Here is an 18,071-nt window from a genome sequence, read left to right as displayed (position 1 = left end):
CAGACATTCTTTTCCCTTCAATCAAAGCTGTTTTTGTGTTTGTGTCCATGTTTTGTGTTTATCTTTCTGGGGAACTTTTTAGAGATTGGTGATTCCAAGACATTGTCAGAGTTGGAAGCCGCTGATGCCCAGAGAGCATGTGGGTATCTGGGACAGGAGGCTTAACTTTCACACAATAGTGAGCTGTGTCACTTTACGAGAATGCTGATAAACCTTCCTAGCGCAAGCTTCAGGACCCTTTCCTGACCTTTCCAGAATCCTGAAAAACAAAGCAAAATTAAACTAAGGAAGGGGGGTGGTTAGGAAGGATGGTCCCTGATTCCAGGAGTGGGTGTTCGTGGCAGTCAGGGGCCAGACTGTTGGTCTCTGTAGAAGTCACAGCCCTCAGAGAACATTTATTAGGGGGTGGGAGTGAGTTTCAAGGAAAATAGTTATATTCATCACCGCCCAGTGAGTGGGTTGCCAGGAAGGCAGTGAGTCACCCATTGCTGACTGCTTATTCAGTCCCCGAGTCAGGAAGGAGGAAAGAGTTTGTAACCACGCACATTTCTGATAGAAAGGGCATGGACAGGGGATGTAGACTGTCCTTGCTCATACAGCAACCTGTTGAAGGATGCAGAGACCATGCAGGGACAGTGAGCCGGCTCAGTTTGAGAACTCTGGAGGGGGGGTAGGTGTTTGTTCTCCAGGTGGTGGTGGTGGTGGGTTGCTGTCATCGACATACAGATAAGCACAGAGTTACCAGCCTAGAGCCCCCTCCCCACCTTGGGACGCTTCGTGGAAGTGGAGTAAGACCACAGACCCAGGAGACCGGATTTTGTATAGGTAACGCTTTGAAAAAATGGAAAACAAGTGAATTGAAGGGAAGAATAGTATTAGAACAGAGGCATCCCCCTTCTCCGCAGCTCATCTGGGGGAAGTGTTGGCAACGCTGGGCTGTAGTGGTCCTACTCTGTAGGCCTGAAGTGGCCCACTCCAGTCTGGTGGGCCACCACCTCAGTGACGCCACGTCTTCCCTCCAGCTCCCTCTCATTGGTACTGATTCTGGTTCTTTCTCTGAGCAGGAAGACGAGGCACCTCCCAGACCCCCACTCCCTGAGCTCTACAGTCCAGAGGACCAGCCCCCGGCAGTGCCACCTCTGCCAAAGGAGGCCACTATCATTCGGCACACGTCAGTGCGGGGTCTGAAACGGCAGTCGGATGAGAGAAAGCGAGACCGGGAGCAGGGGCAGTGTGTGAATGGGGACTCAAGGGTGAGCAGGAGGGACCTCTGGGGCTGCCCCGATGTGTGTGAGGGGAGGGGAGGTGGCATGACACTGGGCAGGTACGACAGCCTCAGACTCTGCCCACAGGTGGAGCTCCGGTCATACGTTAGTGAGCCTGAGCTGGCGACTTTCAGTGGGGACATGGCCCAGCCCTCCCTGGGACTAGTGGGCCCTGACAGCAGGTACCAGACACTGCCAGGCAGAGGTAAGGCAAACCTGTCCGTGGAGGCTTTCTGGGAAACCCCACTACGACCATAACTACTGCTCCCCAGTTGCTCGTCCCGTACCTTGCACCCTTCTGCCTGCAGCTGGGGGCCTCAGCAGCTGTCACGGAGACTCTGGGCTGCAGGGAGGGCCTGTCCTTCCTTCCTCTGGCCTCCATCCTGATTCTCTTTCTCTTTTATCACATCTGCCCCTGGAAATAATGATGATAACAGTTACTTTAAAGCCCAGCACTGTTTCAAGCACTCTATATTCACCTAGTTAATATTTTTAATAATCCTAGGAAGGGAGTGCTATTATTATCATTTCCACTGTAGAGATAAGAGAACTAAGACTCAGAGGAATTAACTAACTTGCCAAATGGCCAACAGGTGATGGAGTGAGAATACAGTCCCAGTGTTCTGACTCCAGAGCCTCTGACCCTACAGGCTGGGATGCTGGGTGACTGCCATCAGTTTCACCATCTCAGGCTTTCCGGGGGGGTTTTGGCTGTCCTGTATCACTCAAAGACTCCATGAATACCTTCTATAAACAAACACACTTTCCTTCTCCTTGTCCTCCCCTATCCCTTCCAGATGGGGATAGGAGCAGACTTAGGCCCTTAGACTTACTCATGCCCTCTTGGTCCCCACAGCCAGACCCTCTTCTCAGAAATCCTCTTAAAGGGAAGTCTCCTGACCTTTTTGCACCTGGGTCTCCTGGAATCTCTGAGCAGGCTGACCACACTCCTGCATCTGTTCCTCCCCTGATCCTCCTGTCTGCTCCCTAAAGTGGGTGGCCAGTGCTTTCCCCACTGGCCAGGTGCAGAAGCAGAAGGAGCCACACTGTGGTTCTGGGACCTGCAGGGTTAGAGGCCTAGGCACGCTATGGCCTGAGCTGATCCCTGGAGGGTGTAGGCTCTGGATTTTGCTGAAGGGGGCCACAGCAATCCTTGGCACTGTGCCCAGGGACACTTCCCTTAATTCGTTATGACATAGGTGTATATCAACGGCAGTATTAGTGGCATTTGGGGCAGGACAGTTCTTTGTTGCTCAGGATTCTCTTTGCATTTCAGGGCTTTTATTGTCCTTTCCCCTATGTGCCAAATGCTAGTGGTGTCCTTAGTGGGAGTGATGCCCATTTCCAGATGTCAGGAACCACCCCTGATAAGAATTGGTGTTGGCAGAGAAAGCACAGGCAGTGGCATCAGCCAGCGAGGGTGAGATGGTTTCTCTAAGCCGTAGGACCCACCCAGATGTGGGAAGCACAGAGTCAATGATATTCCTACCAAGTGACTTTGGACAAGTTCCTTGACCTCTCTGAGCCTTAGGCTATGCATCTCTGCAATGGTCAGGTAATGCTTACATGGTGAGCCCAGTGGAACAAAATCTATATAAAACACCAAGCACAGTGTCTGCCTGTTCCATAGTTAAGTGCTTAATAAGTACTTGGTGCTTCTGCTTTCCCTTTATTCATTTATTCCTTCAGTCATTCAGTCAGTCGGTCAGGCAGGCATCGTTAAATTTGCAGGCTATTTGGTTAGGTGTGTTGGCACTGTGGTCAGTGCAGTAACCAATGCATGTACTGAAGGATAGAGAGGACAGTAAATTCTGCCTGGGGCATTTGAGAAGGCTTCACACAGGCAGGGCGTCTAGGTTGGGTCATGCAGGATGCACAGGAGTGCACTAGGAAGAAAGGAGGAGGAAGGGCATTCCTTCCTCTTCATCCTTTCTACCTGCCAAGCAGCCCAGGTCTTCTGCATGTGAAGGAAGACTAGGGTGGTCTGTAGATCTCCAGGGACGCTGTACCCCACTGGGGACAAAGAGCACCCCTGGGCTAGCCCCTCCTCCTCTACCGGGCCTTACTCTTCTAGGCCTTGGGGAGGAAGAGGAATGGGTTGTTGGCTAGGTCCTCTTGGTCCCCTCTCAGGAGTGGGAGGTGATTTGGGAGGGGCTGGTGGCCTGTCTACCCCATCATAAATACACTTGCACTTCTCTTTCCTCATTAAGGGCTCTCAGGGTCCACGTCAAGGCTCCAGCAGTCATCCACCATTGCTCCCTACGTCACGCTCCGGAGGGGTCTAAATGCCGAAAGCAGCAAGGTGACCTTCCCTGTGAGTGGCCTTGGGAGGCAAGGGCTATGAGGTGGATGGTGACTGGCAATCCTGGGAGCCCCAGGGATGGCCTTTGAGGTGACCTCAGCCCCTCCTGAGCTGAGGGCCCTGTGACCATGTGCTCAGTGATATCTTTCTCACTGCCCACCTAGAAGGGCATCATCTGGCTCTCTTTCTTTCTTGAGGACCACCCATTACCTTTCTCTCCAGCCTTTTAGGCTCACAGGAGGGTACCCAGAATGTCTGTACCCTGAGTTCTGGCCCCATCACATGCTACATGTGTGTCCAGCTGGACAGGCCTGGGCCTCAGTGTCTGCATCTGCAGAATGGGGTCCTCTCCAGAAAGCCGGAGTATGCTTAGAGGAGTGTGTGTGTGTGTATGTGTGTGTGTGTATATGAGAGAGAGAGAGAGAGAGTGACAGAGCATGTGACACAGAGAGAGAGAAAGAAAGGACAGGAATGATGGCTGCCCTCTGAGGCCCAGCCTAGCTGCCCTGTCTCTCACCCTCCTGCTCCTCAGAGACCCAAGAGTGCCTTGGAGCGCCTGTACTCAGGGGATCACCAGCGGGGTCAGATGAGCGCGGAGGAGCAGCTGGAGCGCATGAAGCGGCACCAGAAGGCCCTGGTCCGGGAGCGCAAGAGGACGCTGAGCCAAGGAGAGAGGACGGGTCTGCCCTCGTCCCGCTACCTCAGCCAGCCTCTCCCTGGAGACCGCGGCTCAGTATGTTAGGAGGGTCCAGGCAGGTGGGGCTGGGACGGGGAGCAGAGCTTCCCAGAGTTCCCCAAACACAACGAATATCACACCCTGGAGAGAGCAGGCCTTCGACTGAGATGGTTCAGAGAACACCCCATAGGCTGTGTGTCCACAACGTGGGCCGCAGCTCTGACCTGATCAGAGGGTGATCCGGACTCAGAGAAGGAGTGAGGATGTCACAGCAGGAGCCTAGGAGCCAGAGCAAGTGTCCCAAGTTTGTTCTCCAAGCTGAACTTGAGAGAGGACTTTGTAACCCTCGGAGTCTCAGCTGGATCAAGGACTTGGAGATAGAAAGTTCAGGAATGGAGGAGGAAGATGGTGATATGATTGGTGAGGAGGAACGCAAGCCAGCCAGCCTCCCAGACCCCTCAGCAATGCCCCGCAAAGGAGCTGAGCACAGTGTTGGGCCCCACAGCCCTGATGGCTGGCGGGTCTCCCCCAGCTTCTGGTGCTGGCAGGCCTCATGGTACCCCCTGGAGAGCGGGGGGTGGGGAGTACATGTGCTGCCCCCTGGTGTGCTTCCTGGCGCTGCACCCTGCCCACAGTCCCCCTCTGTCCCTTTGGGAAACATTCCATCAGACTATTCTGTTTCCCTAGCCCTCTAGCCAGACTGCTGTTTCCCTAATTCATTGCACAAGCTCTTTTGCTTTTAGTGTTACCGCTCATTGCCTCTCTAATCCTGCCTGATTGTGTTTACAGAAGCTTCTAATTTGCATTAAACATTCTCTAACTGGCCTGTGCTCTTTGTTACCAGGCTTGTAATAGAAGCTCTCGTCTCCATAGCCTGGCTAGCATTCCCATGTGTGACTCACCTTTCTCCTGTGCCCTTGATGCAGGCCTACTGACTTGAAATTCACTTAACCCAGAAGCCGCCCACAGGGCTGAGCCAACCAGCTGCCTGAGGGCCGTGATCATGGGCAGAGGTCTGGGCATTACGAGTTGATCAAAGTCCATGCCTTACACCCGGACGGTAGACACAGGCTTCAGAGACTGCACGTTTAAATAAATACTACCAATCTAAAGTGGTTCAATTTTAATTCCTCCAGTCCTATTGCACAGTTTCTTATGGAAAACCTTTTGTGTTTCTCGTATTTAGTAATTTGAATGGATGCCAAGATATATTATGTTCTGTATTCAGAGGGGCTCTCTGCAGCTATTAGCACAGACACCAAAGGGGTAAGACCCAGCACACTCATATCCTGAAAAGCTGCAAAGCCGGTAACTTTTAAACTTTACAAGCAAATGTCATTTGGGGTAACACTGACCTTTTACAACCTGATGTCTCAAATGTAGAAAGATTATCTAGAAATCGTAACTTGAGTATCTTGTAATTTTTCTCTTAAAAAAGACTTGTGTGAGTCTCTGCATCAACGCCAATAAACGTGTTGCTTAATGACAATGGATTGGCGTGGTTCTTCCCCAGGATACATCACAGAGTCTAGTGACCTTTTCCTGTTTGTGGAAACAATCAGGCTGGGTTTCAATGAGGACTTGTCTATTTGGGGCACTTGTGAGCATGTAAAAAAATGTGCATTTTCTTTGTGAATCATTAAATTAATTTTTCATCCTTAAAACTTCAAATGCCTAATCCTTTCATGCTGTAATTGGAAATCATCACCTAAGAGCAATCCCACTGGCTTGGAGTCAGTATTGAGAGCTTGTGCATGAATGGGTGAAATGTGCCAATGTGGCCATGGGTTTGGGGCTTTGGGGGTCCAGGAGGGGGCACCAAAGACAATCATCACTTGGGGCTCTGTGAGATATATGGAGTGGGACGGAGGAGGTCTGCTGGTATGGAGAAGCCTCTGCTTGGTTTCTGCTCAAGAAAAGAGAGGCTTTGAGGCTGTTCCCTCCTCTCAGCAACCTGCTCAGTGTCAGAGGCCTGTGAGGACGTAGGCCATAGATGATTTGAAAGGCCCCTACAGAGTTGCAGAGTTGCGTTTGGATCTTAAAATGGCCAGTTTAGTTTTTCCCTCTGTGAAGGGATGCTTGTACCAAGTAACTTAGTTACTTAGTACCTAAGTACCTAACTTAGTACCTAACTAAGTTACTTAGTACCTAGCTGGCACTAATGAAGAACCTGGGAAATGTTGTGTTTGATTCAGCATTTCAATTGTACGTAGTTTCATTGTTTTTCTAACTTAAAGTGTCTGCTCCCAAATAGATGCCTGGGTAAGAAGCAGTTTAGCTGCCTCCCTACGCCCAAGCCATCACTGCTTGGACCTTCCCTACTCTATTGTGGGTACAGTACCCCCAACCCCAAATGTATCGTCTTGGGACCATCCATTAGAGAAGGTCTTGGCTATTGGTATGTGCTTACCAGGGCCTCAAAGGACTTGTTTTTTCCATCACTTCTGAGCTGAGTTCTATGGTTTCTGAACTAGAAAGGCTTCCACAAGGTATAAGGCAGCTTCTCTGGAGCTCTGTCCCTGGGTCTGTTTTGGGGTCACCCTCTTAGACTGAGAAACTTCCTGTATCTGGGGACCATTGTGAGTCTGAAGTCATGGGTCTTAGAAGTGGGCTCTAGAGGTACATGGGTGAATCCTCTGGGGGCCCAGATGAGAGAGAAATCAGCAGCCTGGCATCAGGCCATATAAATGAGGCAGAGGCCTCATTCTCCATTACATGGGGTTACAGCAACCCACAGGGACCACCCATGTCCTACAACCACTGTCTTGACTTGGAGGTGAGGTTGAGGGGCTCATGGTCACACAGCTTTTCCCCAGTGGGTCACAGGCTCCCTTCCCAAGGACCCCAGTACCTGCAAGCCCCACCCAAAAGGGGACAAGCCTGGCTCTTGTAGCAGTCACGATGTGACTACATTTAACCTTCTTGTTCTGTTGCCAGTGGAAGCGCGAGCAGGACTTTGACCTGCAGTTGCTGGAACGGGCCATGCAAGGGGAGAGAAAGGACAAGGAGGAAAATGGCTGGTTGAAAGTGCAGGCCATGCCTGTCACTGAGTTGGACCTGGAACCTCAAGATTATGACTTGGACATCAGCAGAGAGGTGAGGGCAGGGGCTTCCTTCGTGTCCCCCACCCCCAGGAGAAACAGCCTTTGGCTTGTGGCCTGACCACCCCACCCAGTGGCACTGCGGGCAGGTGTTGTCCTGAATGGGGACAAGTGTCAGTGTCAGTGTGGTCAGGAGAATGGATGAATAGCAGCTCGAGGCAAAAAAAGGACCCAAGGCATTTTTTTAAAAAAAGATATTTTATTTATTTTTGTGACAGAGTGAGAGAGAGAAGGGAGAGAGAGAGAGGGAGGACAAGCAGAGGGCAAAGTACACTCCCTGCTTCACAGGGAACTAGATGTGAGACTCGATCCCAGCACCCTGGGGTCATGACCTGAGCTGAAGGCAGATGCTTAACTGACTGAGCCACCCAGATGCCCCAGAGCTAAGGCCTTTTTTTTTTTTTTTAATATTTTATTTATTTATTTGACAGAGATCACAAGTAGGCAGAGAGGCAGGCAGAGAGAGAGGAGGAAGCAGATTCCCTGCTGAGCAGAGAGCCCGATGCGGGGCTCGATCCCAGGACGCTCGGATCATGACCTGAGCCGAAGGCAGAGGCTTTAACCCACTGAGCCACACAGGCGCCCTGAGCTAAGGCCTTTTGATGAAGATTCAGACCCATCCATCTCTCTCTTTCAACAGTTGAGGGCAAGTCACTTAACTTCTCTGAGCCTTGGTTTCCCCCGACAGTAAAGTGGGGTGTGGTAGGGGTAAGCTGACTCAGCACATTGCCTGGAGGATTAGTAGTGGTCAGAAAACCATGAGCATGGTGCCTGGCACATAGTAGGTACACAGGTAGCTGTAACCAGTAGGTAACCAGGTAGCTGTGGTTATTGGGATATGCTCTCTGGAAAACTAGGAGTTGGCCAGTCAGGGCAACTGATTGGGCCAGTTATCGGCCAACTTGGGCAATTAGACTTGGTGAGGAGGGGGTGGGTGTGGAGGGGAGCAGGTTTGAAAAATCACAGGTAAAATTTCCAGCCCTAGCAGAGCCTAGACCTGCGTCCTAGTTCTAGTCTGAGTTCTTCTAGTGCCCTCTGGTGGCACAAATGCATCATGACTGGCCAGGCCTGGAAAAGCAAGTAACCCCTGGGTCTTCTGTCATTGAGGAATGTGTCTTACCCAAGGGAAGAGCAAGGAATTAAAGTGGGACAGATTCAGGATCTTCATGACATGGGGAGGTCTCCTGTGGCCTATACTGTGCTGTTTGTAAGCTCTGGAGAACAGTGCCTATGGCTGTTTGGTTCACTTCTGGGCTCTTAGTGCCCAGCATAGAACCTGGCGCATAGTAGGTGCTCTCTCAGTGTTTTCCGGGTGACAGCTCTGTTGAATGAAGTACACAGGGGCCTGCAGATACCCCACAAATATTTATAAGAGGACTTGGCATGCCCTGAAACTGCATGAGAGGAAGTGTTCTCACCACTTGAAGGCTAGATTTAGTAAATTGACATCTATGGAGTTGCCGAATTCTGGGGCCAGCTGGGGCTCCAGAGGTTAAGGAAGCCGGTCCCCCGCCCTTAGACTTTCTCCCTTTGGCACCTCTGCAACAACCGAAGGTCTGTGCTTTCTCACATTCTCCCAAGAAGCTTCTCCCTGCTGCCTTGGCAATGCAAGTATGCTTCGTGGTGTTCTGATTGGCCTGCCAGCCAGGGGAAAAAGTCCTTTCTTATCTCTAACCTAAATCCCTCCTGCTACAATGTAATCTACTTCCTTCCTCTGGATCTGCCCTCATTGGAAATAACAGAGAAGAGCTTATTTCTTGCCATCTTTCACCAGACTGAAAGGTCTGCATGGGTTTAAATTCAAGTCCAGATCTGTCCTGGGATTGGATTTAGCTTGTTTTTAGAAACTTCAACCAACCTCATTTTAATGTGCTTTTGTAGTTCAAGGAGGAAGAAATTCCCTGGGGCTTGCAAAAGTTGCCTTTATCATTCTGAGTCTAAGTAGGGTGTCACCAGGCTGAGGTTGCTGCTGGGCTCACGTCAGAGACTGGTGGGGGGGAGCTGGGGACGTTGTCCTCTTGTGACCAGTGGATACTGCGTGGCTGCTTACTGTCTAGAGCAGAGGAGCTTCTGAGGGACAGAAAGATGATCACTTCCTTTCATCCACCCACCCAACCACGCATCCCTCTACATAACCATCTTCCCATCCGAGGAGTGTTTGCTGAAGGGCTATTGGCTGTCAGGTCCCTGCACTTGACAGCAGAGACACAAACAGAAAACAGGACGGGATACCAGGGGTGGGTGGGGAGGGGCAGGGAAGACTTCTGGAAGTGAGGTCCGAAGGGTCAGAAGGAGGGAAGCGAACGGAAGAGCATCCCATGTGGAGGAGAGTGCGGGGGCAGAGGCTGCACGGTGGATCAGTGTGGCTGTGGAGGTTGGCAGGGCTCAGCTCCTATCGAAGGCGGCATTAAGGATAATCATTTTATCCTGAGGGCTTCTGGTCTCGCCCTCTTGCCTTTCCCCACCGTCCCTTGGCCCGAAGGAGGTTGTCTGGTGTGGTGGAAAGAACACAGTTCTGATCCCGACTCCACAGTGGACAGCCCTTGATCTTGGCACATGACGTAGCTCCAGTGGGCTCCATGTGCTGCCTTGTGCTGGGGGACAGGGCGAGGAGCAAGTTCTAAGCCCAGTATCTGAGCCCCCCAGCCGCCGCTGCCTGGTCCTTTCCTCAGCTGGCCAAACCAGAGAAGGTCTCCATCCCTGAGCGTTACGTGGAGCTGGACCCTGAGGAGCCGCCCAGCCTTGAGGAGCTGCAGGCGCGGTATCGCAAAGCTGAGAAGATCCGCAACATCCTTGCTCGTTCCAGGTTAGCGCTTACGATGCTCGAGTCTTGACAGCCTGCTAGGCCGACCCCGGGGGTGTCTCTACTACCAGGGACCTAGACCAGGCTGACTAGGGTGTGTGTTTTGTCAGGTCTCTGACTCATGTAAGCCCTATTTATTGCAAAGGGCAGGCTGGCTCTCAGAATGGCACCAGCCAGTCCATGAGGAGGCTTGCCAGGTCATCTGAAATACGCCATAGAGGGCTGCCCTGGTCCTTTGCCCCTAGATCTGTGTCTTCTGATGCTGGCCAGTATAGGGAATGGAGCCAAGTGTGACAGTGAGGTGGACACAGCTGGACATCAACCCCAAGGCGGGTGGTCTGGTGTTGGGGCCTATGTTTCCTCACACAGATCCCTAGACTAGAGCCAGGGGCTCAGCCGGAGGCCTTGCCCACTTCCCAGGAGGCCAGGACGGTTGGCTTTCCTATCCCGCCCCTGAGCTTCAGAAACCTAAACGTGGTATTGGAGGGCCTCTCTTTCAGAGTTGGGTTAGCCTTTTCATGTGAGGATTTAATAGGAATGCAGAGCTGGAACTCTCTTCTTAAGGCCGTGATCCCCCAGAGGAGGAACAAAGCTGTGGCTGGGTGTTTGGGAGAAGCACATACGCCTTTGTCTAGGGAGAGAGCACTCTATGTTTATCCGATGCCCCTTAAAGGGGCGAGAGCCTCTAGGCCATGGAGACCCTCCTCTCCTGGGGCAGATGCTGGGGTGGGGAGGGCCCATAGCCTGCTTTCTGGCCCTCCTGCAGCATGTGCAACCTGCAGCCGCCATCGGGCCAGGATCGGAACAGCGCGGCTGACCTGGACTTGCAGCTGCAGGAGCAGGAACGCATCATCAACATCTCCTACGCGCTGGCCTCCGAGGCCTCCCAGCGCAGCAAGCAGGTGGCAGGTGAGGCCTAGGGTGCCAGCCTCCAGCCCTGCTTGGGCTCAGAGCCCAGCATGGCCTGTCAGGGAGTGTGCGGAAAGCCAGCTGTCAGGCGTGGTAATTGCGGGCGAGCGCGGCATGTCTTCCGGTCCCATCAGCACTCCAGGGAGGTGAGCTGCGGCGGGCTGGGGGGTGGGACAACTGAGGTTCAGGAGTGTCCGAGGCTAGAGGTCCAAGAGAGGGTGTCTCGAGCTCCTCCTCAAATCTGGGTGTGGTGCTGCTCTTCAGCTTTCTCTGAGAATGTGGGTTAAGAATAGGTTTTTCAGGCCCCTGAGACAGGACCAAGGCTAAGGTTTGTGGCTTCACAAGAAGGGGGACAGGAAAGCATTGGTGTTTGGATTTCTTGCTTAGGCAAGACAAAGGGGAACCCTCGAGCCCTCCCTGCTTTGGCCCCCAAATAAAAGCCACTGTTTGCTTTGTCAGAGTGGCCTCTGCCAGGACTTGGGAAGTGGCATTCTTTGCTGGCCAGTGGGGAAAAAACACCATGGGATGGGGAGGGGGTCTGTGTGCATGTGCACACATGTGTGTATGTATGTGTGTACAAGACTTTCTCTCTTAGCCAGGAAACAGACTTGTGGCTCCTCCCTCCACCCACATCTCCGCTCCCCGTGTGTGCCCTCCGAGTTGACCCAGTGCTATTTGTCCCCCTGATATAGGGGCCACTGTGTGTCTGGGTAGCGCCCGTGGCCAGGTGTGCTCTAGGCCTTCCAGGGAGGGTGTGATTGTAGAGCCTGAAGTGCTGTCACAGTCCCCCAGCCCCCCAACCCTGGCCAAAGGTCTGGAAGTGATGAAGGGTGAGGCCTGCTGGGCCCAGAGGGGACTGGCCCTGGAAGTCTAGTCTGGGGAGGAGAGCTTGAACATCGCTTCAAGAAGCCAGGGGAGTGACCTTGGACAAGAGGAAGGCTGTTTTCTGCCTCCCCGTGTTGTGATCCTGCACAGAGTCCCTGCAGCCTCTGCTGTCTTTGCTCCCTTGGAGACTGCTAAGTGGACTGAGAGGTAGTTGGTGTGGCTGGGGAGACAGTTGAAGACTCACCCAGACCCCTCCTCCCAGTGATCCTGGAGGCTCCCTGTGGGTCATTTTGACTCCTTTTCATGTTGAGCAGGGATACTGCCCCACCCCCACCATAGGTGTCCTCTTGTCTGGCCTGTGCTTGCCCTACCTACATGGAGCTCAGCTTCCTATGGCTGGCAGGCAAGCCTGCCAGGGCTCATGCAGCCTGAGGGCAGTTAGCAGGGCTTCCTGCCCCTCTCCACAAGTGGCCACCTTTGCCACAGCCTTTACTTGCTCTTGCTCCCTCTCTTTAGCTCAGGCAGTATCTGGGAACTTCAGGCCTGTCCTAACCAGCCACCCTCGGCCCCATGGGTATGCTGCCCATGCCGTTAGTGACAGGCAGTGTGGCCTGCGCTCCTCCAGCCCTGCCGAGCCTGGGGCATCTGGTGCTGCAGGAGCAGATGAGGAGCCTAACGCCCTGCTTAATTCCTGTGTGCCCGTCTAGCGCAGCAGCTGGCCCTCTTCCCGCCTAACGCCCCCCTGTCCTCCAGGACGGTGCCACCCTACCCCCCCTTAAGCAACGGACTCCACTACACCTTTGTCTAACACCTTCCAAGTAAGAGCCCTGCCTGGCCTGCCTCCCCACTAGTGCTGAGCATGCCCCCCGCCCTGTCGCTGAGATGATTGCAGTGCCACCTGCTTCCTTCCTTCCCCTGGCAAAGCTGCCGCTGGGGAGACTGCCCTGGACTGGTGGGTGGGTGGGGGGATGGGTGGTTTTTAGGAGCTCAACTCTTAGTGGCTTCACTACAGTAGGGACTGGGTGATCCAGGCCCCCTGCTTCCCTGAAACAGAAGCGGGAGTTGTACCCCTTCTACCCAGCTCTGTTTCCTGCAGGGAGTCCAGTGCCCTGAGGAACAATGCAGGCCAGGCTGCCAGCTTGGGGGTGGAAGTTAGTCTCGGGCTCTCAGGGCTCTGGCCAGATAATGTAAAAAGCTGGAAGACTAGAAAAATCCAGGAAACTGGGGCCCAGTGAGGAGATAGAGGCTCACTCCAGGCCAAATGGAATTGGTGTCAGAGCAAGGACTAGGACTGCTCTTTTCGGTACTTGAGCACCTTAGGAGGGGGAGAAGAAGGGAAGCTTTGGGGTGAGGCCACCAGGGCACCTTGGCATTCAGAGTGTTCTGGTACCACCCCTTGTGGGGCCTCCCCACGAGAGCATTTAGTGATGAGAGGCAGGGAGGGATTAGGCAAGGAGCACTGGAGCAGGAGCCAGGAGGCCCAGCTTCTGGACCAGTCTTGGGGTGAGGTTGTGGCCTGAGCCCAGTTGCCTCACCTGGACAAGGGACAGTCATACCAGAAGTCTCATTGGTCCTCTCCCTGACATTCCATCTTGCCATCATTTTGTAGGGTTTCCTTCTCTTTCCTTTGTGTGTACTTCCAGGTAGCATGGTTGCATACTTGCTCTGTGCCAGGCATTGTGCTAAGCATCTCCTTTGATCCACACAGCCACCTTATGAAGACATTCACCCCCATTGTATAGGGGAGGAAATGGAGCTCAGAGACCTTGAGGGACTTGCCCTAGGAGTTGAAGCTCTAAGTGTCAGAGCCAGGGTTTGAACCCCTATGGTGCGAGTTCAGAGCCTTTGTTCCCTATCCCTACCGTGGACTCATCTGGGCACCCCCAGGAGCTCTAGGTGTTTGAGAAGGGAGGGACAGAGAGTGTGTGTATTGGGGGTGAGGTTCGTGATTTTCAGCAGGTGTCCCCCAGGCTGGTGCCCTGCCAGCCTGAAGGTAGAAGGAAGAGGTTGGCCGGCTTGGGCCAGGCCCTTGGAAAGTGTGCATTAGAGAAAGTGAGTGAAGAACCACAGAAAAATGCTCCAGCCACATCCTTTGTCAAGGTCACAGGGACTTGTTGGGGCCACAGTAGGGTGTGTGGATTTCTCCTGGAGATCTGAGTGTGGTGATGCCACATGTGACCCATGCTAGGCCACGAAGAGGCAGGGGTGAGGCCCTGTTCCTCCCGGCTTTTGACACCTTTATAGTTGTGAGATAGGCCCTTTAATGCCTTGTTTTAGAGCACATCCACCTTCCTCTTTGCCCTCCTGTTAGGGTACATCCTCATTAGGAGGTGGGTCTGACCATTCTGCTTTTAGGTTAATAAAATGAGACTCATGGAGGCTGAGAGCAAACGTTACTCAGAGTCACTCAGTGAATGAAGAGCAGGGCCAGAACTAGACCCCAGAGTCCTCTTTGCTCAGGACTTTTGCCTTATCAGGACAGAGACCCAATCTAGGGGCCAGCATATTGTCTGGCAAAACTTTCTAGATGTGGAAGGGGTGAAGAAAGAGCCAAATGCGCATGAGTCCTAGAAGCTGAGGGTCCCCCACCAGCGGCCGCATTGCCCCAGTCCCCTGCTCAGCTGCTCTCTGTCTTGTCAGCCTTCCATTTCCTGTTGTGTGTGTATACAGACATGCCCACTGTCTGCTCCCCAGATGTGGGCTGGTGTCCTGCCAGCTTCTTATTGTGTCCTGTGCTTTTTGCCAGCCCAGGCAGTGACTGACCCATGACCCAACGTGCAAAGGAGAAGTCTGGAGCTGGGGACCCCGTGGAACCAGTTTCATCCAAGAAGATTGATCTTCCTTCCCCCAAGGAAACCCCCTTCCAGCTCAGCAGGGGTTCCAGCTGGAAGAAGGAGTGGTCCACCAACTGTGGGGAGTTCAGCATAGGGCTAGGTCCTAACAACCCTCCCCCCAACTTGTTTTAGTTCAGACTCCTTTTTACATATGACAAAGGCACTTTTGATACACACTGTAAAATACTGACGCTGTATTTTAGACTCAGAATATATTTTATAATGTTCACCTCAAGGGCTGAGTGGCTGGAAAGGGGAGGATGCAGGATTTTGGAGCTGCACCTACAGATTCAGGTACCGTGTGCGTGGTAGATGTGGGCTGGGGAGAAGGGCAGGGCAGGCAGGGGCCAGTCCAACATCCATGAACTCAGGTGAAGCTTGGATTTGACATGTGCTTCCAGGGGGGCCCAGCATTGGGCTTGTTGGCATACTATCTGGGGGAAGGGGGCTCCTTAGCTGCAGAGGTTAGCTGTCCCTGACCTGGCCAGATGACTGACTCTGGAGAGGGAAACTCCAACAGGCTGCCATGTGGAGCCCAAGTCTGTGCCTTGGCCCTTGGGTTTCGTTTAGGGGCAGTAGTATATTCAAGAGGTTTGGCTCCCAACCTGTTCATGAGGCTCTCTCAGCAAAGGGCTCTCTTAGGAAAAACAGAACAGTTGGCTTTAATTAAAAAAAAAAAAAATATATATATATATATATATATACCCTTTGAAATACAGAAAAGGTGAGGGGAAGCACCTTTTATTGTATCATAAGCAATAAACTTCACACTGGGTGGTGTCTCCCTAAAACTCCCTGACTCCACACTAGGCTGTGACAGGACTTTGCTGTCTGCCCCGGAGAACCTAGGTCAGTTTCCCCGTGATATGGGCCTGGTGGCCAGAGGTCAGGCCATGTGCCCCCAGCATCCCTGATGGATGGCGGCAGGATTTGGACTTGACTTCCAGTCTCAAGTGAGGAGGGGGCTGCCAAGCCAGGAGCAGTGTTTGTGGCCCTTTATTTAAGTCATGAGCTCATGCTATTTTGCATACAGAAAATGATGTTTTAAGGAAAAAAAAAAACCAACAAAAAACAAAACCTCCATTGGGTAGGGCCACACTTTAAATGAAAATTTGTCTTTGACTATGGTCGGAAAAAAAAAAATCTTAACTATATTTAGAAATTGCTGTCTATTTTTAACTAACTCCATATGCTGCCAGTATCAACTTCATGACATTTGCCAAAATAAGATTTTATTTTTGCCTTTATAAGATTTTGTTGGAAAAATGAAATGAATATTTTGCAAGAAAAAGTTAATTTAAATAAAAGTGTAATGGTTTGCAAAAAAAAAAATGTGATGTACAGATTAAAATATTAACCTGATATGCTTTCTGCTTCTTGCTGGCTCTATCCTCATGAGTGGCCTTAGTTTGTTTTCCATTTCTTTGGAAAATCCCCAGTATCAGCTCTTGATCTTGCTTGTGTTCACTTAGGAAAAGTTTCTCCTGCTGACAGTTCCTTGACGCTTGATTGACTTTGGAGGCCTGGGAGAAGAAGGCCTGTGCTTTTGGGTCTTTAGTGGGGCTTCAGCTGCTGCTCACAGTGGTTCCCCCCAACACCCAAGTTGAGGGGCCTCTGGGCTATGGACTGCCATGTGGGGTTGGTTTGGCGGGCAAACTGCAATCCAAGATAGCAGGATGGACGCCCGGGGACCATTTCCAACCCACACGCCGCCAGCTCGTTCCAGTGAGGCGGGTTAGTGACGGGCCATTGCAAACTTGATTTGTATTTAATTCTTTTTGACTTGTTATGTAGGCTTAAAACAGAAGCCAAGCGGCTAGTTCAGCTTGGGTATGTGTATTTCCAAGTTTGTTGTTATGGTAGTTTTTCTTTATTGCCAAGAAGAGTACCCAAGGTTTAGAGTGACTTTCCAACTATTAATACTGGGGAGAATAGGATCCAGGGCATTCTGAGCAGGGAACACTGCTGTTTTTTTAGCTACCGATCTCTTTTTGAATTTTAAAATAAGAAAAAAACCTCCCTGGTTTTAAGCATTACTTGAAGGTCTCTCCAAAGCAGATGAAAGAGATTTGGGCGGGGTGGGGGGGCATGGAAGAGCAGATATTCCTCAATAACTCAGTACAAAAGTTAAAATATAAAGGAAAAGAAGATACAGAAACCAATACCCCCTACACACAGTGTGGCCATCAGCAGACATACACCTTTTTCAGCAAAAACGTGTCTGCGGTTTTCTTCTTACTGTTGGTCTCAGTTTCTGTTTCGCCCATACAATCCGATGTAGGAGAGAAGGTGGCGGCTCTCTGTTTTCTCCAGCTCCAGCCAGGAGAAGGGTAGCCTCTTCTGTAAGAACTGTGACCCAAACGTCAGTCTGCAGAGAGCATGACAGGCTCTCAACTCAGACTCCAGGAAGAGCGTGTGTGTTTTGGAAAAGGCCTGCTGCAGCCATGACGTGTAAGCGGGCTGCAGGGCCTGGCCCCCTTCTCAACCCAATCAAGAGGATTCCTTACTTGAGGTAAGATGGGGCTATCTGTGAAAGTACGCACTGACCACGCCGGAAAACCCTGCGTGGCCTCATGATTCCAGCTTTGCTCCTTAACAGGGGCACAGGGCCTGAGCAGAGTTTGATTGATTGATTGGTTTTTATTTATCTTTTTCTGAGCAGAGTTGTGAACAAGGGGATCGTGGTTGACAAATGTGAGCTCGGTGCTCCTGCATCCATTTGCGACATTCCCCTCCCAAGCTATAACTTTTAACCTGGGCTGGGTTGAGCCCAGGATGTCTATCTAATTTTAGCAAGAACAGATGGGAACACTTTAGGATCTAGTCTGCAGTGGGGGATAGGGATAATTGCCACTTTAGCTTCCTGAACTGCCCAGGTCTTCAGCATGTCCAGGGCATTGTTTCAGTGATACAAGCTGAGATCCACCTGCATTTCTGAGTGCATGTGAAGTAGAGGTCCCCAGACTGGTGGAGGTGCTGAAAACCTTTTGTTTGCTCCCCATCATCCACTTTTCTGCCTGCCTTCATGGCGGGCTGTGAGAGTAGAAACTTCCCTGAGTCTATTTGCTTTCCTCTACCCCCTTGGCTGTGGTTTTCAGTTATACTGGATTCTCTAGAATTTTCCTGGCTATTATAGATTGCAGCCCAAGCCCAGGGAAGCCTCAGTCTGGGAATGGCAGGGGTGGGGGTGGATGTGGACCCTGGCTCAGCCCAGCAAGAGCCCATTTTGGGCTTTGGAATTTTCTTCTGCCCGTGGTGATAGTCCTCCATGGCAAGTCCTTTTGTGTTCGCACCAAGGGTGGGAAAGAAGCAGCAAATTATTTGTCTAATCCACAAATCACATTTCTGAGACATGG

The 18,071-nt window shown here is 51.9% G+C and overlaps 1 protein-coding gene and 1 long non-coding RNA gene across 22 annotated transcripts in view; one reads left to right on the top strand and one right to left on the bottom strand.

Annotated features, from left to right (window-relative positions):
* Positions 1–16,077, top strand: part of PLEKHA7 (pleckstrin homology domain containing A7) — a 213,842-nt gene extending 197,765 nt beyond the window's left edge. For 5 of the 21 annotated variants that reach the window (XM_082747224.1, XM_082747226.1, XM_082747230.1 and 2 more), the window contains 9 exons: positions 1,065–1,253; positions 1,353–1,470; positions 3,476–3,579; positions 4,100–4,300; positions 7,181–7,339; positions 10,017–10,150; positions 10,914–11,056; positions 12,589–12,699; positions 14,628–15,363. In XM_082747224.1, coding sequence (XP_082603350.1) covers positions 1,065–1,253; positions 1,353–1,470; positions 3,476–3,579; positions 4,100–4,300; positions 7,181–7,339; positions 10,017–10,150; positions 10,914–11,056; positions 12,589–12,689 — 1,149 coding nt within the window. In that variant the 3' untranslated portion in view covers positions 12,690–12,699; positions 14,628–15,363. Of the gene's footprint in view, positions 1–1,064; positions 1,254–1,352; positions 1,471–3,475; positions 3,580–4,099; positions 4,301–7,180; positions 7,340–10,016; positions 10,151–10,913; positions 11,057–12,588; positions 12,700–14,627 lie in introns of all 21 variants that reach the window. The other 16 variants (XM_082747241.1, XM_082747235.1, XM_082747242.1 and 13 more) reach the window with 12 other exon arrangements.
* LOC309872724 overlaps positions 1–18,071 on the bottom strand; it is a 639,146-nt gene that overhangs the window by 469,712 nt on the left and 151,363 nt on the right. The window lies entirely within an intron of this gene.

The sequence above is a fragment of the Mustela nivalis genome (assembly GCF_964662115.1).
Source record: "Mustela nivalis genome assembly, chromosome: 9".
In the NCBI taxonomy this organism is placed as follows: domain Eukaryota; kingdom Metazoa; phylum Chordata; class Mammalia; order Carnivora; family Mustelidae; genus Mustela; species Mustela nivalis.
This window is presented reverse-complemented; position numbering and strand designations above follow the sequence as displayed.